The sequence below is a fragment of the Eleginops maclovinus genome, chromosome 13 (genome assembly GCF_036324505.1).
Source record: "Eleginops maclovinus isolate JMC-PN-2008 ecotype Puerto Natales chromosome 13, JC_Emac_rtc_rv5, whole genome shotgun sequence".
NCBI lineage: Eukaryota > Metazoa > Chordata > Actinopteri > Perciformes > Eleginopidae > Eleginops > Eleginops maclovinus.
In genome coordinates, this window is record NC_086361.1 from 24,423,704 (window position 1) to 24,448,520 (window position 24,817).

Sequence of the window (24,817 nt, forward strand, 5' to 3'; positions counted from 1 at the left end):
ACACTATCAACTGTTTCCTCAAAAACACACATATACATACATATAGTTCTTCTGTTTAGTCTCTGGACTGTATATGAGTAAACATACAGATGAGTTTAAACCTTATTTATAAAAAATTCATTTGAAGTAATTTGCCTGCACAACCTAATAAGGTGGCTGTTGCTATGCAGACTTTGCGAGATAAATTCATCTGTTTTGTAACTGGGCAGACCAGCTAATCGCTTCCAATCAGAATAATCCCTGTCAAAAAACTAATTCTGCTCGACGAATGAAACCCCACCCACTTTTGGTATCCGGGTAGGTTGGTGATAGCGGGCCAATGGGAATAGACGTTGGCTTTGTAGTCAGGCAGACATAACAAAGTCGTCCAATCACAAAAAAATCTGAAAGGGGATTTTTGCTGTATCTTGGCTCAGGTACTTTCTTTTTGTTTTTAAAATAAATACTGAAAAGGGATTCACCTAAAATGCAATACGTTAATAACAGAATAAATTCCCCGTTATCGGGCTTTATTTTTGAATTAAAAAACAGCGAGGTAAATCATGTTTAACGGGTGTTTCAGTGCCTGCTAGCTAATGCTATGTGATAGCAAGCGGCTAGGCTAGTTAGCCAGTTAGCAGCTAGGAACGAAGCTAATATTAGCCAAAGATAATTTAGCGTTAAAAGCATTTATTCTGGTTTGAAACGGTTGTTGAAAGTGCGTGTTTATAATCCAGCTATTGTGTTGAAATGTTGCTGCATCGGGAGTGTTGTCTGCTAGCCTGTTAGCGTAGCAGTAACGTGTTGAGAGTGTGTGTGTGTGTGTGTGTGTGTGTGTGTGTGTGTGTGTGTGTGTGTGTGTGTGAGAGAGAGCGTGTGTGTGTGTGTGTGTGTGAGAGAGATAGAGCGTGTGTGTGCGTGTGTATGTTTGCGCGGGGCGTTGAAGCCCATATTTGGTATGTCCGTATTGGCCTGACGGTGGTACTGCAGCTTCGGTGATTTATCTGAGAGTGAGAGAGCGGTGGCGGCGCGAAGGGAAACTACTGTGCATGCTCTGTGGGCCCACATCCGGGTACCTTCTGAACCCACAGTCGCTCTATTCTGAGCTTCATGCGCTACTGAACACAGCTCTCATAGGAATGAACGGAGCCCCGCCTCTGTCTCTTAAGACTGTGTGTGTGTGTGTGTGTGTGTGTGTGTGTGTGTGTGTGTGTGTGTGTGTGTGTGTGTGTGTGTGTGTGTGTGTGTGTGTGTGCGCGCACGCGCTGATAGTAAATGGCAGGCACATGACCACTGGCTCTCTGTAAAGACTGCAGTGAGACATGGCATTGTGGGGGCTGAGTACGGGCTGCGTCTCCCCGCAAGAACGAGCCTCCTTCTCCGGTAGAGGTCGCAACGTTTACCGGCGCCCCGACTGCCGCCGGTCTCCACCGACATGCAGCGGGCCTTTGTTTACAACCTGAGTTTAACATAAAGTGTCTTTGTTTGTCTTCTATCTGTGATAATGTGTTGTTTTACGTATTTTCTGTGTCTTTACTATCGTGTTTCTCTTTGTTTATTGTTTTGTTGTTATTTTTATTATTAGGTATTTTGTGATAGTTGTGATAGTCTGTTTGTGGTAATGTTTGTTGTTTTGAGTCTCTTTGTGGTTGTTGTTGTTTTGAGTCTCTTTGTGGTTGTTGTTGTTTTGAGTCTCTTGGTGGTTGTTTTTGCTATGATTTGTGGTATTTGAGTTTTGTTTAGATTTACAGTATTTCTGATCCTGTTGTGATTGTTTTGGTTGTTGTTTTGAGTCTCTTTGTGGGAAAACCAACACTTTCAGATGAGCCTTAAAACAAATGACACTAATTGGAAAGTGAAATGTGTTTCTCTGAAGGGAAAATGAGTGTGAAGAGCGTTTTGTCCTCAGATGGTGTTTCTCAGCGCTGGTTAGACGGTCCAGATGTCGGAGGACCAGCGGCAGGCCGAGGCTTCCCGGAGGGGGGAGACCGATCTGGAGGGGGGGGAGGGCGACACGGAGCCCAGCATGCTGCTGCAGAAACTCAAGAGCAACATCTCGTAAGATATCCCATGACATTATTCTAAAGTCCTGTTTGTAAATCAACCAGAGTCCTGTCTCTAAACCGCTGTGTGTTTCTGTGTTGCAGTAAAGGTGTTCAGACCAAAGTGGATCAGATCCTGGTGAGCGTGTTTACAGGAGGACTCTCTCCTGTTGTGTTAAATATCAGATCAGTGTGTGCAGACGAGAGGAAGTGTGTGTGATCTTATTCTTATTTTCTGTTTCAACAGCAAGATGTTCAGCGTTTCTCCGACAACGACAAGCTGTACCTGTACCTCCAGCTGCCCTCGGGACCCAGCGCCGGGGACAAGAGGTCAGGCCTTATTTTATATCATTTCATTTGTATTTTCTATTTGCTACGGGGACAAGAGTTTAAAGCCATACATTTCTATAATGTAACCACTATATACTATACCCTGTGCAGTGGGGGGGGGGACTCCAGCTCCTTCAACACAGCGGACCAGCTCCACACCTGTAACTGGATCCGCAGTCACCTGGAGGAGCACTCGGACACCTGCCTGCCCAAACAGGACGTCTACGAGACATACAAGTCAGAACACACACACACACACACTCACTCACTCACTCACTCACTCACTCACTCACTCACTCACTCACTCACTCACTCACTCACTCACTCACTCACTCACTCACTCACTCACTCACTCACTTCCTGTCTGTGCCTGCAGGAGGCACTGTGAGAACCTGCAGCATCGCCCGCTCAGCGCCGCCAACTTCGGGAAGATCATCCGAGACATTTTCCCCAACATCAAGGCTCGGAGGCTTGGCGGCAGAGGACAGTCCAAATATCCTTTCAGTTGAGAGGGGTGTTAAAGCAGCAATGCGTCAAGGGAGATGTAGTCTCCTCAGTTATAAAGTGGTAAACACTGTTTCAGTTTGAGGTTACAGTTCCTCCTGCAGGCTGCTCAGCTGCTGTCAACGTTAGCTTAGCTTCTTCCTCTGATCACTTCAGATCCAGACGTGCAGGAGGGCCATGAAGTGATCTGTTGTTTCTTTAACCTGCCGCTCATACGTACTGCTACAGCGGCATCCGCAGGAAGACGGTGCTTAACATGCCTCTACTGCCCAACCTGGACCTGAAGAACGACCCGGTACACACACACACACACACACACATACACACACACACACACTTAGTTATTTATTAAGTGGACTGGTGAACCCCTTTGTGTTTCCCCTCGGCTGCAGGCGGAGCTGACGGAGCTGGTGCAGACGTACAAACAGGAGGTGACGGAGGCGGCGTGCGAGCTGATCTGTGATTGGGCGCAGAAGATCCTGAAGCGCTCGTTCGATACGGTGGTGGAGATCGCCCGGTACCTGATCCAGGAGCACATCGTAAACCCTCGCTGCAGCCAGGCCGAGCTGGTGGCCTCTGCTGCCCTCGCAGGTGGGTGTTTGTCGGAGATTTTGAGAAAAAGTCAGAATTTTGAGAAAAGGTCAGAATCTGAGTTTACCGAAAAGAGTTCTGAGATTTTCCAAAAAAAATCTGAATTTTGAAATGTTAAAGATGCCAAAAGGTAAAGGTGCTGATCATGACTCCATTGTTGAGGTGTGCTAGAGTAGTTTTACATTGTTCAATGTTCCAAAATCACATTGGTTTCCTCATACAGCATCTCAGTGTAGTACCTCTCTTCACTCTCTGTCCTAAGGCCTTGTCTGAGCTCCTGCCCCCCCCCCCTCCCTATGAGCCCAGTGTGCTCTGATTGGTCAGCTCGCCCACTCTGTTCTGATTGGTCAACAACCAGAGAGGCTCCGCCTCTGTCTAACAGAATGCTTTCCAAGTCTTCCCGTTACAGCTGAGCATCAGTTTATGTGTTACGGTCATATATGTTTGAACCGGAGTCCGGTCCTGACAGGACACAGACCAACGTGATGGACTCTGTTGTGATTTGTTGACCGCGTAGCCATTCACGTACAATGTGTTGGCGCGCTAGCCAATAGCAGTGTTCAATAGTGATGTCACTATGTTCCGATTTTGATAAAAAGGCCAACAGTCCCTCAGATGTGTGATGTTTTAGAGTTGATTGACAGCTGTGTCTCTGCAGGAGGTCCAGCCAAATCCCACAAAGTGATCAAGAAGACGCCGGTGATCTCTAAAGCAGAGAGCGAGGGAGCGGCAGATCTGAAGGTGAGGTTACATGATCCTGACTGTTCATCACTTCCTCGCGCTGCTGCTAACACCCCCCCCCTCCCCCATCTGTCTGCAGAAGGACCTCGGGGACTCTTCCTCCTCGTCTTCACTGAAGCCTGGAGACAAATTAGCTGCAACAGGGAAGCCCTCCTCTTTGGACGCTCCTCTTCCTCCTTCCTCCTCCTCTTCCTCTTCCTCTCTGTGTCCCGCGGTACGTTCACACCTTACAGTAATCTGTGTTTACATTGAATGACAACAACAACAACAACAACAACAACAACAACGATGTGTTTCAGGTGGAGGCCTTCATGAAGCAGTTACCCAGAATCCTCCCCCGCTCCTCCCTCCCTGATAAGGCTCACCTCTCTGTTCGCTCCTCCCCCCCCTCGCTGGCTCCCAAAGACTCACCAGGTGTCGGGGGAGGGGCGACTGGAGGTCCGTCCGCTGCGACCGGAGGGGGGATGAAGGTCATCGCCATGGGGGGTGGGGCGCTGCCGGTGATGATCCTTCCGCAGGGCGTCCTGTCCTCCCCACCTCCTCCCCCGCCCGCCCCTCAGCTCGCAGCCCCCACTTCCGTGCTGCAGAAACCCCGGGGGGGCGGCAGCAAGCGGCCCCCAGACCCTGGACCCCCCGCCCCACCCCTGAAGAGGAAGCGAGGACGACCCAGGAAACCCCGACCAGAGGACGCCCCGCCCCCCCCGCCTCCCGCCGCTCTGTCTCCCAAACCTCCTCCCTCGCACCTCCCTATCATCACCTCGGTGGCGGGGGGCGTCATCCAGAAAGCCTCGTCCTGTCCTCCCCCCTCCCAGCAGCAGGTGCTGGAGTTGGTTCTACAGGAGCCGGGGGGAGGGCTGGTGCTGCAGGAGCACCGTGGGGGAGGGGAGTCGGACCGCCTCCCTCGCCCCCTGCTGCTGCTGCAGAGTGCAGGGACCCCCCCGAGCTGGGAGCTGCAGGGACGCACCCCCATGGTGGAGGTCATCCGGAAGGCTCCGCGGCCAGGAAACAACCTGGCTCCCCCCACAATGCACTCTCCCTCCGCTGCACACCTGCCCCCGCTGCCCCCCCCCACGCTGCACGATGACCAGGTGGAGATCACCCTCACCCCCGTGGAGCTGCACCTCAACCCCTCCACTTCCTGTTCCTCCGCTCCTGCTTCCTGCTCCATCACAGTGCTGAGGGGGGAGGAAGAGGAGGGGGGGGAGAGCTCTTCCTCAAAGAAGGAGGGACTCTGACTCTCTTCTATCATCTGTTTACCTCACCTGGACCATTAAGTCCCGCCCCTCTTCGCCTTTCCTCTTCCTGATTGGTGGAAATCCCAGACTGAGGATACATGAAGCCAATCACACGCTTTCATATTCACACCTGCCCTTCTTTCCTCATTCCTTCCTTCCTTGCGTCCTTCCTCCTCCATCTCCAGCCTCAGAGCAGCTGATTTGTATAAGAAGGATAAAGGACAGAGTGACTAAAGGAAGGAGGGAAGGAGACACAGCGTTTGAAGAGTAGGTACTACGGGTCGGAGCCTCTGAAGGTTCCTATGTGCTGAACATTAAAGATGACCTTTTAACCGGAGTGCCGCGCCCCCCCCCCCCCCAGCTCATGGAGATGCAGGAACAGGAAGTCCTGCCAGAGTGTGAATGGATGTGTGTTCTGTTTCGTGTGTGTGTGTGTGTGTGTGTGTGTGTGTGTGTGTGTGTGTGTGTGTGTGTGTGTGTGTGTGTGTGTGTGTGTGTGTGTGTGTGTGTGTGTGTGTGTGTGTGTGTGTGTGTGTGTGTGTGTGTGTGTGTGTGTGTGTGTGTGTGTGTGTGTGTGTGTGTGTGTGTGTGTGTGTGTGTGTGTGTGTGTGTGTGTGTGTGTGTGTGTGTGTGTGTGTGTGTGTGTGTGTGTGTGTGTGTGTGTGTGAGAGAGTGACTGGGAGATACACAACTTCAACGCCCTCATTGACCGTGCAGAAACCCGGTGTAGAGAGGATCCAGGCTGTCAGTAAACTCAGATATTTATTTGCTTCATAATCCTGTTTGGATTTAAATTTAGGAACGTACAGTCGGTCGAGTTCCTTTAATTTCAGGTGTTTTCTTATGATTCCAGTTGCGTTAAGGCGTTATAATATTTATATTTGTGGCCGTAATACAAGCCCCTAAATTTGTGTCTCAAAAAATTAGAAATTTAAATGAATAGTATTTATGTTTTTCTAGTAAAATTAGAATTATTTATTGTAGTTTATCACTTTTGTTTTGTTCATATACATCCCTCCTTAAAACACTGATGACTTTCTCTTGCTGACAGGTGTGCCGTTTTAAACACCTTCTATAGAAAGACTATAAATATCTGAACATCTTCAGAGCTCCTCAAAGTTGAAACTGGAGAAAGTGTACAGAGTGTGTGAAGTGTGTTCAGATATTTTTCTTCAAGAGAAAACAGCTGACAGCACGCTGGACAGTTTAGTCATTCTCATTCTGACTTTACAACTTATGAGCTCCACAACATGCCGCCCCACCTCGCAGAGCTAAACACGTTTCAGTTTATTCATTATTATTAATATTACAGTTATTAATAATGTGGCCTAAAGTCTTCAGCACAGAGCACAGCACAAAGTGACCTGAAGAGATGCAGTATTAATGAGGCCTCTGTAGCCTTAGCCTAGCTAAGCAGTCTTTGCCATGCGCCCTTTGTACTGGCCCTCCTCTGATCTATGACGGGTTTTCGTCTCTAAAACTAAACAAAATATATGAATATTATTATAATTATTATGCTTTAATGTAATAATGCTACGCAGCAGATGAATCAAAACTACTTTTAAAAAAGTCTGATTTAAATTTGAACTTTTTTATTATTATTATTTTTAATTACCAAAAATTAATCAAAGAAAATGATCTGGCCCCCCCCCCCCCCCTTCTTCTTCGTTATTGACGTTTTTATGATGTTTGTTTTTGCTGCCAAACTGCGGAGGGCGTCGTCTTCTTCGTTGGTGCCTGGTGTGTGTGTGTGTGTGTGTGTGTGTGTGTCCCTCCGTCCTATGAGGTTGTTTAAGCACGTATTTTTTTGTCTGTTAAAACTGTTGCATGATGGGAAAGTGAGTTTTAAGCAGCACTGTTGATGCTCTCTTTTTTAAATCAAACAAAGTGCCATCACGTGGAAGAGAACAAGGCGTCGTCCTTCAGACCGAACTGAAGCTGTTCAGAAGGTAAACCCAGGGAGAGTCCTCCGGGTTTTTGGTTTTTTGGGATCTTGGTTTTGTGGTTTTTATGCATCGAGAGAACTCTCTCTGTTCCCCGCGTCAGAGTGAGGGTGGCAGATGTTGGAGAGGAGCGGGAAATGTTGAACAGAGTTCAGAAACCGGATCTAAAGCAGCGTTTGGAGACAGGAAACTCGCCTGTAAAGCTTCAGGAAGTCTCAGTGGGAAACAAAGTGTCCCGATGCCAAGGAGTCCAGTTCGTCCCAGCTAGCCTAACTGGGACTAACTGGTCCAGAAAACATGCAGATCTTAGGGAGGTTAAGGCGGAAGAGTCCCAGCACAGGTTCTGGTTCTGGAGGCGGTGCTGGGAATATTTCACTGTGGAGCCGTGTGGCTCAAAACCAGAAACGGGTCAGATAATCAAAGATTTAAGGATCGGGATTCGGGTAGCGGTGCGACGACCAGCAAGGATGGAAATCAGCGACCTCTGATGTCACTTCCTGTTGTGTTCACTTTAACTCTGATTGATCGAGTGAAAGTGACACACACACTCGTCACAGGTCAGCCTGTAGACCTCGTGCAGGTCAAAGGGTCAGAAGGGTCTTAAAGGGACATTCCAGAGGTTTCTGAGTCGGGGTTTGAGGTCCAGCTGTGGACGTATTAAAGACTCCTAAAGAAGCTGTGACTTACATTTCTTTAGATTAACTTTAGATCCCCTGCTGTAACCCAACCTCCTGACTCCTCACACGGGGGCGGAACTCTTTAAAGGGGTTCCAGTCTGACCAGCAGCTGAGGCTAACAAATGCTTTGGTCTGGTGGTGTCCATCAGTTCCTTTGGTGTTTAAAGGGGTTCTTCAGAGTCACACAACAAGACCAGTTAACCAACCGACTGGCACCCCCAGACTCCAGTCCCAGAGACCCTGATCTGACCTGCTGGTTTAGTGTTTGTACGATAGGTCTGTTTCTTGTGTTATTGTGGGATGTTTCTGAGTCTCTAATCAACACAATGACGTGCTTAAGGTGGCAGCAGTACAGGTTGTTGTTTCAGTGGGGTCTGGGGGTTGAACCCAACTTGCAAACACAGGAACTGTCCCTCTAACTCCTGAGGTAAACGGCCGTCATGTGACCTGAACGAGGGTCAGTCATAACTACTTTATCTCTAGTTAGAAATGGTGACGGTATGACGAGGCATTCGAGGGTCCTGGTCTCGCCCCGCAGATTCTGTGGTGGAGAAAGTGAACCCAGCGTAAGAGGAAGTAGCCCTGTTTCCTGTCGGAGACGCAATCAGAGTCACATCTCACCAATTCATGCTGCCTCTGGGGCTTCTGGGTAATGTAGTCTCTGAGAGTGCCTGTGACGTCAGACAGATTAAGAGCTTCAGTGTATTTTATTGAAGAGAACCTCGTTTCTGGTTTCTCTGACCTCTGACCTCTGTCCTCTGTGTACAGCTCGTTGTGCAGATTTTTATTATTATTATAAGTGTTGCTACGAAGATATTTGTTTTGCTTTGCATGGTTTTGATCCTGTGTCTGTTTTTGTATATCAATCCCCCCCTCCCCCCCCCCGTGCTCAGCTGTTGTTGTTTTTTTGCACTTTAATTGAATATTGAGGGGGGAGTTGGTCCAAAAAAAAAGAAAGTGTAAACGTTGCCCAATAACCCCCCCCCCCCCCCCCCCCCCGTGAGCCCCTGTTGTTGTGAAGAGGACTTTAATGTGAATATATTTTCCTACCTGAGACTGGAATAAAGGGAGTGACGTTCAATGGCAGCAAGCAGAGTCCGTTAGTCACGCTTCTTTTATTAAAGGCTTTTCCTTCTTTCATTTGCTCTCTTTCATTCGGACATTTTCTCCTGTCTTTATTTGGCTGTTTTCCTTTAAGTTGATGATTTATTTCATTTCCTTTGTTTCCTGACCTTCTTTTACTTGGGGTTTATTTTACTTTGTGTTACTGATTGTTTTCCTTTCTCTGTCTTTTAATTACTTATTATTTTATCTCCAAATTAAACTGATCAGAATCTCCTAGTTTCCAGATTTAATATCAGCAACAAAACAGGTAAAGGAAAGTCAAAAGTACTTGTTATAATACTGTACTTTATAAACATGTATGTTTACAAGCATTTCATAAAGTATTGTTATTAATATTTGAAAAAAATGATGTATATAAAAACACAATCTAGTTTAATAATTAACTAAACAATCACAGAAATATATAGTTCAAATTCAATAATCATAAAATCTACATTAAATGTGTTTTAAATAAAGAGAAAAACTCGGATTTCTTTCAAAATAAATGTCTTTATTTTTTCCCGGAATCGGAAGTCAAACTGTTGTTGAATCAGGATCTTCTTCAGCAAGACTCTGATGATTGTGGGAAGTATAAATATATATAGCTGTGGGAGGAACAACATACTGGTTTCATCCCACCGGAAACTGAGCCAAAACCAGCATCAAGACGAGGAACACCGGAACTGACGCAGGCTGGTCTTCAAAATAAAAGCCATATGACAATGTGACGCTTAAATGTTTGTTGTTGTCATGCAATTCTTTATAATATAAATAATATGAGGCCTTTTATGAGCTCAGGCACCATATTTAGAACAATTTGTTAGGATATATTTAATATCCTCTGCATTCATCAGCTCAATTTACTGTATTTTCTGAGAGTAAAGAATGAAACCTTTAATAAAGCTAAAAATCTGAGCACTGGTCCACTATACAAAAACACATTAGGAGACATTAAACTACAGGTGTTTTAATACAAGTTTTATATAATTAATACATTTTATGTTAACATAAAATGATTTGTATCTACGTTTTATAGAGTCCTTTCATAAGAGTTTTATACTGGTATTAAAGGAGCATTGAAGTATTAGATATAGGTATTTTGTCTGCTACACTTTGTGAAATAATACGGAACATACCAACACATTGATGCAAACATAAAACCACCGAGAGAAAACAAAACTTTCCAGAAAATTAAACGTATTTTTATTTCCCTTCTTTCTCTAAAACTGTACTTTTACTTTGAAAGTACGCAGCGGACGTGTGGTTCTCCGGGGCTGCGGCTGTCTTTACGGAAGTTGCGTCACTGCTGCCGAGCCGATCCGAGCCAGGCCAAAAACACATCAGAAACTCTGGACCAGATGTTCCCGATCAGAGCCTGATCCCGGACTGGACACCCGGACCACAGGCTGGATCATTAACCCGGACCTTAGCCAGGTTTAACCCGGGATAAGAGCCTCTAACCCGGGTAGGTGCGCCGCTCTGTTCCCCGGATGTTCTGGATGTTCTGTCCCCGGGCTGAGGGCCTCTTGCTGCCAGGGGAAAGGCTCCTGGTCGGGGGTGTTTCCTCCTGCTGGGGGTCACTCTTTAGACCTGGTGCAGTGACTCTGATGGAGCCTCCAGCAGAGCGGACTGCGATCCTGAACCGGTATGACTGACCGCTGGAGGCTCCATCAAGTACCTGTGTTTTATACCGCTGTTTCTCAGAGTGCTCTCTAATGAATTCATATATATTATATTTATATAATATATATAAATATAATAATATAACATCTATATGACATTCTGGAATTATTTATACTTCATACATTTAAAAACTACTGTAATACTCCATCAATACTCATGTAATCTAGCCCTGTTTTAAACTATAGCCAAAAACTAAGAGTGTGTGTGTGTGTGTGTGTGTGTGTGTGTGTGTGTGTGTGTGTGTGTGTGTGTGTGTGTGTGTGTGAGAGAGAGAGTGTGGGACACACGTTGTGGTGGTAAACTTCACACTTTGCCCTGAACTGCACACGTCACACTCCAACCCCCCCTTAAATACTGATTCAGTACTAAAGTACATCAGTGCTATTGATCAGAGCAACAGCGCTCTTTAAAGAGTCCTCTCCTGCTGATGTTCAGGTATATATCAGTATGTAGAGTCTCTACTTTAAAGAGTCCTCTCCTGCTGATGTTCAGGTGTATATCAGTATGTAGTGTCTCTACTTTAAAGAGTCCTCTCCTGCTGATGTTCAGGTGTATATCAGTATGTAGAGTCTCTACTTTAAAGAGTCCTCTCCTGCTGATGTTCAGGTGTATATCAGTATGTAGTGTCTCTACTTTAAAGAGTCCTCTCCTGCTGATGTTCAGGTGTATATCAGTATGTAGAGTCTCTACTTTAAAGAGTCCTCTCCTGCTGATGTTCAGGTGTATATCAGTATGTAGAGTCTCTACTTTAAAGAGTCCTCTCCTGCTGATGTTCAGGTGTATATCAGTATGTAGTGTCTCTACTTTAAAGAGTCCTCTCCTGCTGATGTTCAGGTGTATATCAGTATGTAGTGTCTCTACTTTAAAGAGTCCTCTCCTGCTGATGTTCAGGTGTATATCAGTATGTAGTGTCTCTACTTTAAAGAGTCCTCTCCTGCTGATGTTCAGGTGTATATCAGTATGTAGAGTCTCTACTTTAAAGAGTCCTCTCCTGCTGATGTTCAGGTGTATATCAGTATGTAGTGTCTCTACTTTAAAGAGTCCTCTCCTGCTGATGTTCAGGTGTATATCAGTATGTAGAGTCTCTACTGTAAAGAGTCCTCTCCTGCTGATGTTCAGGTGTATATCAGTATGTAGAGTCTCTACTTTAAAGTGTCCTCTCCTGCTGATGTTCAGGTGTATATCAGTATGTAGTGTCTCTACTTTAAAGAGTCCTCTCCTGCTGATGTTCAGGTGTATATCAGTATGTAGTGTCTCTACTTTAAAGAGTCCTCTCCTGCTGATGTTCAGGTGTATGTCAGTATGTAGCGTCTCTACTTTAAAGAGTCCTCTCCTGCTGATGTTCAGGTGTATATCAGTATGTAGTGTCTCTACTTTAAAGAGTCCTCTCCTGCTGATGTTCAGGTGTATATCAGTATGTAGTGTCTCTACTTTAAAGAGTCCTCTCCTGCTGATGTTCAGGTGTATATCAGTATGTAGAGTCTCTACTTTAAAGAGTCCTCTCCTGCTGATGTTCAGGTGTATATCAGTATGTAGTGTCTCTACTTTAAAGAGTCCTCTCCTGCTGATGTTCAGGTGTATATCAGTATGTAGTGTCTCTACTTTAAAGAGTCCTCTCCTGCTGATGTTCAGGTGTATATCAGTATGTAGAGTCTCTACTTTAAAGAGTCCTCTCCTGCTGATGTTCAGGTGTATATCAGTATGTAGTGTCTCTACTTTAAAGAGTCCTCTCCTGCTGATGTTCAGGTGTATATCAGTATGTAGTGTCTCTACTTTAAAGAGTCCTCTCCTGCTGATGTTCAGGTGTATATCAGTATGTAGAGTCTCTACTTTAGAAAATAAAGTGAAGTAATAAATGTAAGCGTCAGAAACATCTTGTTTATTAAATCTGTAAACAAGAACAAACTTAAAGTCAAACTGATTTCAAATGATTCCTTTGTCTGCTCTGTAGATCTGTCATGTGACTAAAGGTCAGCCTTTTGTTCTGATGATCAGTCAGCAGGTCAGAGGTCATCACAGCAGGGAATAGAGTAGCACTACCAGTGTGTACAAATACTCACAAGTACTGCTGCAAGTAAAAGTACTGCAAATGCACCTGACTGATGTAAAGCATCAACATAAATAAGTCTAACAGAATTCAAACTGTAAGAGAAATACTGAAGGGTGTGTGGAGCCCACGCCTCACATCTGGAAACCATCTCTCACACACACACACACACACACACACACACACACACATGACCTCATTCTCAGCTGTGTGTGATCAGATGATGTCATCAGGAGGAGACAGATTTATGATGTGGAGTTTCATATTTAAATACCAGACAGCATTTACTGAGGACGGTACTGTGTGTTTTTAAAGGGTCCCTTTTCCCCCTCCGTCTGAAACCAGAGCCCAGTGTGCTGTGATTGGTTAGCTGGCTGGATTTCAGATTTTAAGGAGAAAAGGTCAGAATTCTAACATATTTAGAAAAATGCCTCAATTTTGAGAAAATATTCAGAATTTTAAGATTTCAAAAAATCAATCTAATTTTTTCAGATATTTAGAACAATTTACGAATTTCAAGATTTTCCGAAAAGTTCTTCAATTTAGAGAAAAATACAGATTTATTCAAATGTTAGGAAATTACAAAATGATCAGAGGGGAAGCAGTGTGAGGAGGAAAAGAGAATCACACAAGCTTCTTCCTCTTCCTCTTCCTCCTCCTCCTCTTCCTCTTCAGGCAGTGATTGTGATGGGTTTGAGCAGGGAGGTGCAGCACAACAGAACAAGCGCTCCCTCAGAGTGTTATCAGCAGGAAGTGATGCAGCTCTGATCAGAGACATCAGATATGACAGGTCCTCGTGCAGCAGGATGATGTTACATAACACACACACACACACACACACACACACACACACACACACACACACACACACACACACACACACACACACAGATGTATAGGTAGGAGGCAGTCACATGATCATGGAAACACAACACGACTCCTCTCAGACGTAAAACACATTTTTTATTTCCTTTAATCCTGAAAACAAAGTTTTGCTTTTTTATGGAAATCGGGAATTATGTAATCTAGAGATCCACAATGTTTCCAAGGGACCACAGTTGTTACTAAACTGTAGAAACATACTGAGTACTCCCATGTTCCAGCCTCTCCTTCATGGCTTCACAGTTTCACTAAAAGGCAGGAACTAAATCTTAATGCTCTGCAGAGGCTGAACCCGTGTTCCCTCCGGAGGGGTTTCCCTCCCACAGTACTCCTCAGACGTGTCTGAGTAACACTAGTTAAAGTATTTAAGTATATTTATTTGGTCTCTCTCTCTCTCTCTCACACTCTCGCTCTGTCTCTCTCTCTCTCACACTCTCTCTCTCACACTCTCTCTCTCTCACTCTCTCTCTCTCTCACACACTCTCTCTCTCTCACACACTCTCTCTCTCTCACACACTCTCTCTCTCTCTCACACACTCTCTCTCTCACACTCTCTCTCTCTCACACACTCTCTCTCTCTCTCACACACTCTCTCTCCCATACTCTCTCTCGCTCCCTCTAGGTCTGTTTTTCCAAGATGGCCGACGCCGAAGTCTCCCTCTCCCCTGCTCTGCTTCACCTTAGCCCCTCCCACGCAGCCCCGCCCCCCCCACCTGCCTCCACTTCCCCCACCACCTTCTCCTGTCCCTCCTCCCCCTCCAGTGCCTCCTCTTCCTCCTCTTCGTCGTCATCTTCCTGTTGTTCTGAGAGCTCCTCCGACTGCCCCCACCACCATCATCACCGACACCCCCACCGCCCCCAGCTGCAGTTGCCCCCCCCCCCCAACAGCGAACAGCCGTCCTCCCCCAGCGCCAGCCCCCGCAGCTCCTCCCCCAGCGGCAGCATCGGCAGCACCGGCAGCCTGGGCAGCAGCAGCGAAGGCATTGGCAGCAGCGGCGGCTCATCGAGCGGCGAACAGAGAGGTCCCACCCCCCCGCTGGATGCCATATCTGAGGACGCCATGGAGATGGACCTGGGGGCGGACCAGGGTAAGAGCACAGAGAAGACCTTATTGTATCCTGACACTGTAGATCGAAGTGGGTGGTGTATTCCCATCTAACCAGTTCACTTAAGGGCGTTTGGCTCGTTGTGGCTGGTCCCAGGCCTACACATAGCACATGATACCACCAGACTTCTGGTATCATGTCGCCCCCCAGCTGCAACACTTTACTCTTGTTTTGTAAATGTTTTCGATCCTTATGACGCCTCCTTCTCTTCTGCTCTCAGTGATCGACCCAGAAGTGGCTCTGAAGGCCTGCCAGGAGGTTCTTCTCAAGGTGAAGCTACAGAACAGGGAGGTGCCTGACCAGCAACAAGTGGACAACAAACAGGAACTGGACGATCACCAACAACAACAACAACAACAGGAGGAAGAGGACAATCAACAACAACAACATCAACAGGACGATCATCATCATCAACAACAACAACAGGACAATCAACAAAAACAAACACACCCTCCCTGCACAGACCCCACAGAGAGCTCCGGCCCTCAGTGGCTCATCAGCCCTGACACCAGCTCCATCAAAGAGGAGGATGAGGAGGAAGTAGAAGAGGGGGGTTCTGGGAAAGATGAAGTAAAACAACATGGCACTTCTTCCCAGCGAGACACTCCTCCTCCTTCTTCCTCTCGGCTGGAGTCTTCCTCGCTGCTGTCGGCCTCGTCTTCATCCAAACAGTCCTGGCTGCTCCGCCTGTTCGAGTCCAAGCTGTTTGACGTCTCCATGGCGATCGCCTATCTGTACAAGTCCAAGGAGCCGGGGGTTCAGGCCTACATCGGGAACCGGCTGTTCAGTTTCCCTGACAGCGAGGTGGACTTCTACCTGCCGCAGCTGCTCAACATGTACGTCCACATGGACACGGAGGTGGGCGACGCCATCAGTCCGTACCTGGTGAGTCCTGAGCAGCATTCTGTTGATTTCACTTCACCTGTCCAACCGACTTCAGGGTTTAGATATCAGACACTGGACTTATGACGACGGACCGCTGAAACGGATATTTGGCATTTGGCCTGGCTGCGTTATGTTGGCCTGGTGAGTGTTCCCTTTAGCCGCAGAGGTTCCAGTTGTCCTGGATGAGGTTCTTGTTGGTCTAGCGGCGGTCTCGGGTGGGGTAGCAGAGCTTACAGTGAGTCTGGCGGAAGGTCCCTTTTGAGGTTCCTGTTGTTGGGGGTTCCAGTTTTACCCAGCAAGTTTCCCATTTGCTTTGCAGAGTTTCAGAGTTCCAGTTTACAGGTTACTGTTGGCCCAAAATGTAATGGGTGATTCCTCTGCTCATGCTACAACCTTCCCAAACCCTAGAACATTTTCCATCTGTTGAACACTTATACCTTCAAATAGGCAGACCTCACTGTCACTTCAAGATCCTTTCTGTTGCTCCAAAAATCAGGGAAAGGTCACAAAAAGTCGAGGTCCAACCCTTTCCCCACAGATGTTCATATCTACTGTTTTATTGAGACACAAAACCTCCTGACTTCAGAACCTGATACCTGTTTGTTTTTATTTCTTCTTTGTCTCTCAGATCCACCGCTGCCGGGGGGGCATCACCTTCTCCCTGCTGACCGCCTGGCTGCTGGGCGCGTATTCCTCCGACATGCACATTTCCACCCAGCGTCACTCCAGAGGAAACAAACTGCGGAAACTCATCCTGTCCGATGAGCTCAAACCCTCTGCCCCCCCTGCCGACCCTCAACGGGGGGGGTCCGTCTCTGGAAGCCCGGCATCCTCCCCGTCAAATCGCCGCTGCCACCGCCGCCACAACAGCCACAACGTGGACTCAACCTCACCTTTTCCCTCCCCCGACAGTCCAGTACCAGGGGAGTCGGAGGTGTTCGTCTCCCCCTCCAGGAGGACCCACCAGAGGTCCAAGTCCGACGCCACCACGGCCAGCAGCGGGTTCGGATCCGGCCTCCGGCGGACAGGAAGTAACCCGAGAGTGGAGGCCGTGCCTGAGGAGGTGAGGCTTTTATTTTGAAACTCGTCTCATTGTTGGGACTTGTCTGGCAGGGGGAAGAAAAAACGAACAAATAAGAGGAACAGAAGGGAAGCAGTTTTTTGATCTGCTTCTCAGCGTTATAAAAGGAAATGCTTTAATGAACCTCTAACCCCCCACTCTGCAGCTGGAGCGTCTGCGGCCTCAGAGGGAGCTGGTGAAATCTCTGCTCGGCATCGGGAGGCGTTTGGCCACGCTGCCGACCAAAGAGCAGAAGACTCAGCGTCTGATCTCCGAACTTTCGCTGCTCAACCACAAGCTGCCCGCCAGAGTCTGGATGCCCACGGCCGAGAACCAGCACCACGTCTGCAGGATCCCAAACACTCAGGCCGTGGTGCTCAACTCCAAGGACAAGGTGAGAACACCTGAGAACACACCTGCCACTGTTAGCTTAGCATAAAGACAAGGTAACACCTGAGAACACACCTGCCACTGTTAGCTTAGCATAAAGACAAGGTAACACCTGAGAACACACCTGCCACTGTTAGCTTAGCATAAAGACAAGGTTACACCTGACACAGGTAACTACAGTGTGAAAAGCATTAGCTTAGCACAAAGACTGCAAGCAGGAGGAAATTGTTAGCCTAGCATAAAATGAAGACTGGAAACCATTAGCTTAGCTTCAATCATATTACAAATCAATTAGACTTACAAGAAGTTCAATCAACGCTGAAGCAACAAACTCAGAACAAAGACTGGCATTAGGTAGCGACTGTTAGCCTAGCTTAGAAAAGTACAGGTAGAAATGAACGCCTCTCTCGTCCCCAGGCTCCGTACATCATCTACGTGGAGGTCCTGGAATGTGACAGCTTCGAGACGTCTGCGGTTCCGGCCCGGATCCCGGAGACCAGGATCCGCTCGGCTCGATCCGCGGAGAACCTGGATTGCGGCGGTGGCGTGACCGCGGCTAACGCTAACCTCAGCACGATGACCTCAGAGCATCGCACCGGAAGCTTCTCCACCGTCCCGAACTACGACAACGACGACGAGGCCTGGGCGACCGACGACATCGGGCAGCTGCAGGTGGAGGTGAGGCGGGGGATAGATGTACTGAAGACCACTTTATTTAAGTCTGTGTCATGATATATTTATTGTTGTGTTCAGGTGGAGGCTCAGACCAGCAGCTCCGATAACATCAGCCAGTTCTCCGTGGACAGCATCACCAGTCTGGAGAGCCGAGAGCCAGTGTTCATCGCCGCCGGAGACATCAGGTACACAACAACAACACAACCAGTACACACTGAATACTGCTCTCTGTCCCCCCGACTGAGAGTCCCTTCACTGGATTGATTTCCCAGTATAAAGTCCAATTTGTCCTCAGTGTTCTGACGGATTCCTTTGGTTCTCAGGCGGCGGCTCTCGGAGAACCTGGCTCAGACCCCCACCTCGTTCCGCAGAGACCCTGAGGACCCGTCAGCCGTCGCCCTCAAAGAACCCTGGGAGGAGAAAGTCAGGTGAGAGTTCCTCGCTGTTCATTGAGAAGAAGAAATACTTAAGGGAAACTCTGTAGTGTACATGCTACACATGTACAAACACACACATGCAGGAGAGTTGGCAGAGCAGGGAGGCTGCCAGGTACTCGGCCAGCGAGCAGTTTCAGGGTTCGGTGCCTTGCTCAAAGCCACCTCGGCTCAGGAGGAGAACTGGCACCTCTCCAGCTACCAGCTCACTCCATTTATTTTGGTCCAATCGAGACACGAACCGGCGACCCTTTGGACTCCAGTCCAAGCCCTTACAGACTAAGCCACTGCCACCCTTGGTTAATATCCCAGGTGTTGTTTACCCGTGAGCCTTTAGTGGAGCCAATCAGTGCCGGCAACTCAGAGCCTGCTTTAAACAGGAAGTGATGGAGCGGGAAATCTACAACGAAAACACTCCTTTAAAGAGAGCAGGTTTTACCCAGATCAATAATCATGATTACCTGTGTGTGTGTGTGTGTGTGTGTGTGTGTGTGTGTGTGTGTGTGTGTGTGTGTGTGTGTGTGTGTGTGTGTGTGTGTGTGTGTGTGTGTGTGTGTGTGTGTGTGTGTGTGTGTGTGTGTGTGTGTGTGTGTGTGTGTGTGTGTGTGTGTGTGTGTAGGAGGATCAGGGAGGGCTCTCCGTACGGTCACCTGCTGAACTGGCGCCTGCTGTCGGTCATCGTGAAGTGTGGAGACGACCTGAGGCAGGAGCTGCTGGCCTACCAGGTGCTGCGGCAGCTGCAGGTAACCGTGCTGGATCATTAATATTATTATGGTTCTGTTTTTATTAAGACATTTTGACTGTTGTTAGTCTGGTTTTCAAGCACCTTTTTTCATTATGTTCCAATGAAATATTTTTAAACATTCATAGATGATGTTGTCTTCTGAAGCCTGTCTGTAGTACCGGTGTCCTGCCTGTGGAGGGCGGCACAGATAGTTACGACTTTTTTTAAGTGTGTGTGTGTGTGTGTGTGTGTGTGTGTGTGTGTGTGTGTGTGTGTGTGTGTGTGTGTGTGTGTGTGTGTGTGTGTGTGTGTGTGTGTGTGTGTGTGTGTGTGTGTGTGTGTGTGTGTGTGTGTGTGTGTGTGTGTGTGTGTGTGTGTGTGTGTAGAGCATCTGGCAGCAGGAGAGGGTTCCTCTGTGGATCAAACCCTATAAGATCCTGGTGATGTCATCGGACAGCGGCATGATCGAACCCGTGCTCAACGCCGTCTCCCTGCACCAGGTGATAATACACGTGTACTGCATGTACTCTGAAGCACCAGGTGATAATACACATGTACTGCATGTACTCTGAAGCACCAGGTGATAATACACATGTACTGCATGTACTCTGAAGCACCAGGTGATAATACACATGTACTGCATGTACTCTGAAGCACCAGGTGATAATACACATGTACTGCATGTACTCTGAAGCACCAGGTGATAATACACGTGTACTGCATGTACTCTGAAGCACCAGGTGATAATACACGTGTACTGCATGTACTCTGAAGCACCAGGTGATAATACACGTGTACTGCATGTACTCTGAAGCACCAGGTGATAATACACATGTACTGCATGTACTCTGAAGCACCAGGTGATAATACACATGTACTGCATGTACTCTGAAGCACCAGGTGATAATACACATGTACTGCATGTACTCTGAAGCACCAGGTGATAATACACGTGTACTGCATGTACTCTGAAGCACCAGGTGATAATACACGTGTACTGCATGTACTCTGAAGCACCAGGTGATAATACACGTGTACTGCATGTACTCTGAAGCACCAGGTGATAATACACGTGTACTGCATGTACTCTGAAGCACCAGGTGATAATACACGTGTACTGCATGTACTCTGAAGCACCAGGTGATAATACACATGTACTGCATGTACTCTGAAGCACCAGGTGATAATACACATGTACTGCATGTACTCTGAAGCACCAGGTGATAATACACGTGTACTGCATGTACTCTGAAGCACCAGGTGATAATACACGTGTACTGCATGTACTCTGAAGCACCAGGTGATAATACACGTGTACTGCATGTACTCTGAAGCACCAGGTGATAATACACGTGTACTGCATGTACTCTGAAGCACCAGGTGATAATACACGTGTACTGCATGTACTCTGAAGCACCTGGTGATAATACACGTGTACTGCATGTACTCTGAAGCACCTGGTGATAATACACGTGTACTGCATGTACTCTGGGTACTTTTATTAAAGCTTAGAGACACGTTGGAGGTTCATGGTTTACATTCTTTAGTCATTTGATAAATGAGGATTCTCACACAGAACAATAAACCGTGCTGAGACACAAGACAACCTTTTAATGACTTCTTGTGCCCCCCCCCCCCTCCAGGTGCGTAAGCAGAGCCAGATGTCCCTGCTGGATTACTTCCTGCAGGAGCACGGCAGCTTCACCACCGAGGAGTTCCTGACGGCTCAGAGGAACTTCGTGCAGAGCTGCGCCGGGTACTCTCTGATCTGCTACCTGCTGCAGGTCAAAGATAGGTGAGGAGGTGGGGGGCTGCAGGTCAAAGACAGGTGAGGGGGCTGGTAAGCTTAGCTAACCATGCTGTCTCTCTGCAGGCACAACGGGAACATCCTGCTGGACTCTGAAGGCCACATCATCCACATCGACTTCGGCTTCATCCTCTCCAGCTCTCCTCGGAACCTGGGCTTCGAGACCTCCGCCTTCAAGCTCACCTCGGAGTTCGTAGACGTGAGTTTGTTTTCTGTGTGTCCTCTGAATACTACGTCCTGGTCTGGAGAGATGACTGAGTGACATGTGTCTCAGGTGATGGGGGGTCTGGACGGAGACATGTTCATCTACTACAAGATGCTGATGCTGCAGGGGCTCATCGCAGCTCGGAAGCACATGGAGAAGGTCCTGCAGATCGTGGAGATCATGCAGCAGGGTAACGAGTCCTCCTCAAACAACAATTACAAAGATCTTGTTTATCAAAACCCACCTGAACGTCTCACTCAGGTTTCCCCTTGTTGTTGTTGTTGTTGACGACGACATTGTCTCCCCAGGCTCTCATCTGGCCTGCTTCCACGGCTCCAGCACCATCCGGGGTCTGAAGGAGCGCTTCCACATGTCCCTGACGGAGGAGCAGCTGCAGGTGCTGGTGGAGCAGCTGGTGGACGGCTCCATGAGGTCCATCACCACCAAGCTGTACGACTCCTTCCAGTACGTCACCAACGGCATCATGTGACCTCTGACCTCGAAGCTTCACTGCAGAATTGTAGTGTGTGGGCTGAAGGGCTTTACTGGATTCTCTGTTTCTTCTTTATGTGACGATCAGCTGATTTGATGTGTTGGGTTCATGAGCAGCTGAGAGACTGCAGCGTCTGGGACTTTATCAAAACTGGAGGCATCAAGTTAAATAAAAAAACTACAAGACTTCTCCTGGATGTTCCTCTGAACCAGCATCAACACATGGTTTGAACCACAGAGCTGTAATGAGCAAGGAACATTCAGCTGCAGATCGGACAGAAACTCGCTTCAGTTTCTGGTAATTTGTGAAATGTAATGACATTTTAGAGATCAAATCCTAAATTGATATGAACCTAAATAGCAAACGGCTCTCTAAATAAAGAAGTGTGTTCTCAGAGAGCAGAGCGGTAAGAGCTGCGTAGAGGAGAACAGCGTGTGTTCTCTGACTGAAGGTCTGACATGTTTCCACACCAACAGGTTATTTTGTGTTTTAGTTTAGATGTTTCAGACATTCATCATCTGTTTCTGGAGATCTGAACTAGTTCCAGCTGGATGAGGATTCTGGTTCTTCACGGTTAGTTTTTTGCAAACTTTTAAAAAGAATCCTCTAAAAGCCACATAGCAGATCGAGCATTCCGTCTGCTAAGTGTTAGCACGGCACCTTGCTAACTCTGAGCATGCATGCTAACGTTGGTATGCTAAATGCCGCGCTGCATGCAGGCTAAAATGCTCTGGTGTCAGATATCAAGAGCGACTTCTACAAACATGAACATCATTTTAACTTGAGGTGAACCACTGATGATAAGATTTGTAGGAGATATTCCCGCCTAAAGTATCTCTGCTAGCGGCTAACGTGCTAACACTAGAACTCAGTTGTTTTCTTTGTTGATCCAAAACCAAACCGTAACTTTGTGAATAGATTGCTTCATGTAATGTTGAGATTTAATGGACCTATACATCTTTATTTTAATAAGATTTATGTACAGTGCTAACCGCTACCCTTCCTAATGTTTGACTCGAGTGTCTGGTGAGAAAGAGCCTCCATTGATCTGCCGTTGGTCTCTGAGTAACTGTTCTCGTGGTCCGTGTTGAATTTCATGAGAAACTTTGGTGTAATTTTGTTCCATTCACTTCACGACTTGATAAAGGATGCTAACGCTAACACAACTATACAGTGTTGAACTACAAAGATCGACATGGATCAGCAGTCTTAGAGCAAGCCAACGTGACTTCTGAAACGATTCCTTTTCAACAGATTTATGCAAGAACATGTTCCTTTCCACTAACTGGATATCTGTGTATAACTGATTCATGTGTTACAGTGACGTGTCTGTTAACGATATATGTGCATATTTAACGATGGCTGATTAGCTGATTAGCCCCCTGAGAAACATTCCTGAGACTGATTTGTGTTTGACAGAAAATCTATTTTTCTTTTTGAGGAGACGGATTTCCTGAATGTGAATGTTTTTTATATAATACCAATCCACTAAAACAAATGTTGTTTTCAGACTAATGTGTTCTTAGTATTGCTGAGCAACTTAAACACGTATAATGAAGTTGTAACTAATGTTGGTGACACAATAATGGCTTTATTCCAGTCCATCACACTTTAACATGAACTGGGTTTAGTGTCCTTAAGAATGTCGATTTAAGTATTTGTTAGTGAGTTTGAAATCAGCGGACCGGATCACGAACCTAGTGAAAGCTACATTAGCTTGTGATCCCAGAATTAGTTGGCATAAGTTTCTTATGAGTGAGTTAGAAAGCAAAAGCTAATAGTACATTTTACCGTAGAGAAAAAACAAAAAACCTCCCCGGCTTGCAAACACTTCAGCTGAGTTCCTGTTTTATTTCCTCGCAAAGTTGAAGTTGTTCATAATGGTAACGGACTGTTCTAACACTGGGACGGCCTATGCTACCTACAAGCTAACTAGCGTCTGAACGAACTGTTGAACAAGAGCAGTAATGAGTACCGTTTACAGTGTTAGAGTATATAACTATTAAGAACGGACTGTTTTCACTTAAAACAAAACGTAATTTTCAATCAATATACCAGGACTGCTGTTTGTTGTTAGCCATTAGCATGACAGTGACTTTATCTTTTTTTAATATATATATTTTCAAGCATAGTTGTATGTTTTAGAAGAGCTAGTGGTTGTAGCTAACACGCTAGAGTGGAGCACAAGCACAGTGACTGGCTAGCTAGGTTAGCCATGTACAGATAAACCTAACAAGCTAGTTGGCTAGCTAACAATCAACTGTTAGTTATTTGTTCAAACTCAACTTCTGTTTACCTTCTTCGATTATTTTAATTTATGTTTCCATCAATTAGAGAAAAAACCTCAAGTAATCACAACTAGCTGTTTTCGGTTAGCACAGTGGTGAACATTAAATATTATAAAACTACCCTCTGATTGTAAAGACATAAGAGCTGGAATAACGTCACTACTCGGTGTTACCCTCATTATTGTATGTACAGTTGTTTTTGTGTGTGTTTTGACCACTATTGAAGGAGAAGCACAGACCTTTTATTGTGAAACCATGTTACCGCTAACCGTTAGCCTGCTACCCATTAGCCGCTACTTTATACACCACGGCGCTTTCCAGAGACGCAGCTGTGACTAAAGTTTACCAGATAAGCAACTTAAATAGCAAACCCCATCTCGTTCTGTTCCTGTGTGAATATGTATGTATGTAAATGAACTTTAATGTAAAATGAGATGCCTTGAGACGCACAGGAGGTACACACTCTGATCAATGCAACCGGACACCAAGAGGTCCGACAGTCGGCCTGAGAAGTGCTTTTATATCTGACCCTTCAGGGACGAGTTTTAACGCCTTCCTCTCTGACATCTGGACAATGATTTATATCTACAAGTAATTACAGTTATTCCCTGGAAGCTAGACTGATTCTTTAAAGTACAAGATGTCAGAGGCATCTTATTTCTTTGTTTTTCCACATTCACTAAAGGCACATTAAGGCCAAAATGCATTTAAATACTAGCTGGTTGAGTTTCTGTATAAGAGAAAAACCAGTTAAAACTCGTCTCTGCTTCTAAAAACCCTTCATTGCCTTTTATCTTCCTTTCATCAGCTCGAAACATTTAACAATTTCAACGTGAAAACTCTTTAAGTGCATTTATCCAGAATGAAAATGTTTTCTGTTATTTGTTTTTACCACTAAACCCATTAAAGCAGCATGGGGACTCCTCCAGCTCTTCCCAATTACTCCTCCTGTGAATTAGCTTCATGCTGTATTGGATTCAATGGGAAAATGC

At 46.5% G+C, this 24,817-nt stretch overlaps 2 protein-coding genes across 6 annotated transcripts; both read left to right on the top strand.

Moving 5' to 3' along the window:
• Positions 1 to 358: 358 nt before the first annotated feature.
• Positions 359 to 9,983, top strand: rfx5 (regulatory factor X, 5). Of its 4 annotated transcripts, XM_063899133.1 has the most exons (11): positions 393 to 416; positions 1,252 to 2,037; positions 2,127 to 2,160; positions 2,269 to 2,351; positions 2,463 to 2,588; positions 2,728 to 2,844; positions 3,072 to 3,150; positions 3,248 to 3,446; positions 4,105 to 4,187; positions 4,267 to 4,401; positions 4,487 to 9,982. In XM_063899133.1, the coding sequence occupies exons 2-11, from the start codon at positions 1,922 to 1,924 to the stop codon at positions 5,420 to 5,422; spliced, it is 1,908 nt and encodes a 635-aa protein (XP_063755203.1). In that variant the 5' UTR covers positions 393 to 416; positions 1,252 to 1,921; the 3' UTR covers positions 5,423 to 9,982. The 4 variants fall into 4 exon arrangements, with proteins under 4 accessions (XP_063755202.1, XP_063755203.1, XP_063755199.1 ...); XM_063899132.1 differs by having other exon boundaries at positions 359 to 416; positions 1,889 to 2,037; positions 2,269 to 2,588; positions 4,487 to 9,983; XM_063899129.1 differs by having other exon boundaries at positions 2,269 to 2,588; positions 4,487 to 9,983.
• Positions 9,984 to 10,435: 452 nt separating this feature from the next.
• On the top strand, positions 10,436 to 24,764 carry LOC134874881 (phosphatidylinositol 4-kinase beta-like). Of its 2 annotated transcripts, none has more exons than XM_063899122.1 (14): positions 10,436 to 10,611; positions 14,381 to 14,846; positions 15,085 to 15,749; positions 16,378 to 16,812; positions 16,976 to 17,203; positions 17,617 to 17,877; positions 17,953 to 18,059; positions 18,198 to 18,302; positions 18,928 to 19,051; positions 19,419 to 19,532; positions 20,676 to 20,827; positions 20,906 to 21,038; positions 21,114 to 21,234; positions 21,353 to 24,764. In XM_063899122.1, the coding sequence occupies exons 2-14, from the start codon at positions 14,396 to 14,398 to the stop codon at positions 21,532 to 21,534; spliced, it is 3,078 nt and encodes a 1,025-aa protein (XP_063755192.1). In that variant the 5' UTR covers positions 10,436 to 10,611; positions 14,381 to 14,395; the 3' UTR covers positions 21,535 to 24,764. The 2 variants fall into 2 exon arrangements, with proteins under 2 accessions (XP_063755192.1, XP_063755193.1); XM_063899123.1 differs by having other exon boundaries at positions 17,617 to 17,871.
• The last annotated feature ends 53 nt before the right edge of the window (positions 24,765 to 24,817 follow it).

Coding starts and splice junctions, on each gene's coding strand:
- LOC134874881 (XM_063899122.1), top strand. CDS start 14,396: ATGGCCGACGCCGAAGTCTCCCTCTCCCCTGCTCTGCTTCACCTTAGC. Junction 16,813..16,975: donor TGGAGGCCGTGCCTGAGGAG/GTGAGGCTTTTA, acceptor CCCACTCTGCAG/CTGGAGCGTCTGCGGCCTCA. Junction 19,533..20,675: donor ACGCCGTCTCCCTGCACCAG/GTGATAATACAC, acceptor CCCCCCCTCCAG/GTGCGTAAGCAGAGCCAGAT.
- rfx5 (XM_063899132.1), top strand. CDS start 1,922: ATGTCGGAGGACCAGCGGCAGGCCGAGGCTTCCCGGAGGGGGGAGACC. Junction 2,845..3,071: donor GGCGGCAGAGGACAGTCCAA/ATATCCTTTCAG, acceptor TGCCGCTCATAC/GTACTGCTACAGCGGCATCC. Junction 4,188..4,266: donor AGGGAGCGGCAGATCTGAAG/GTGAGGTTACAT, acceptor ATCTGTCTGCAG/AAGGACCTCGGGGACTCTTC.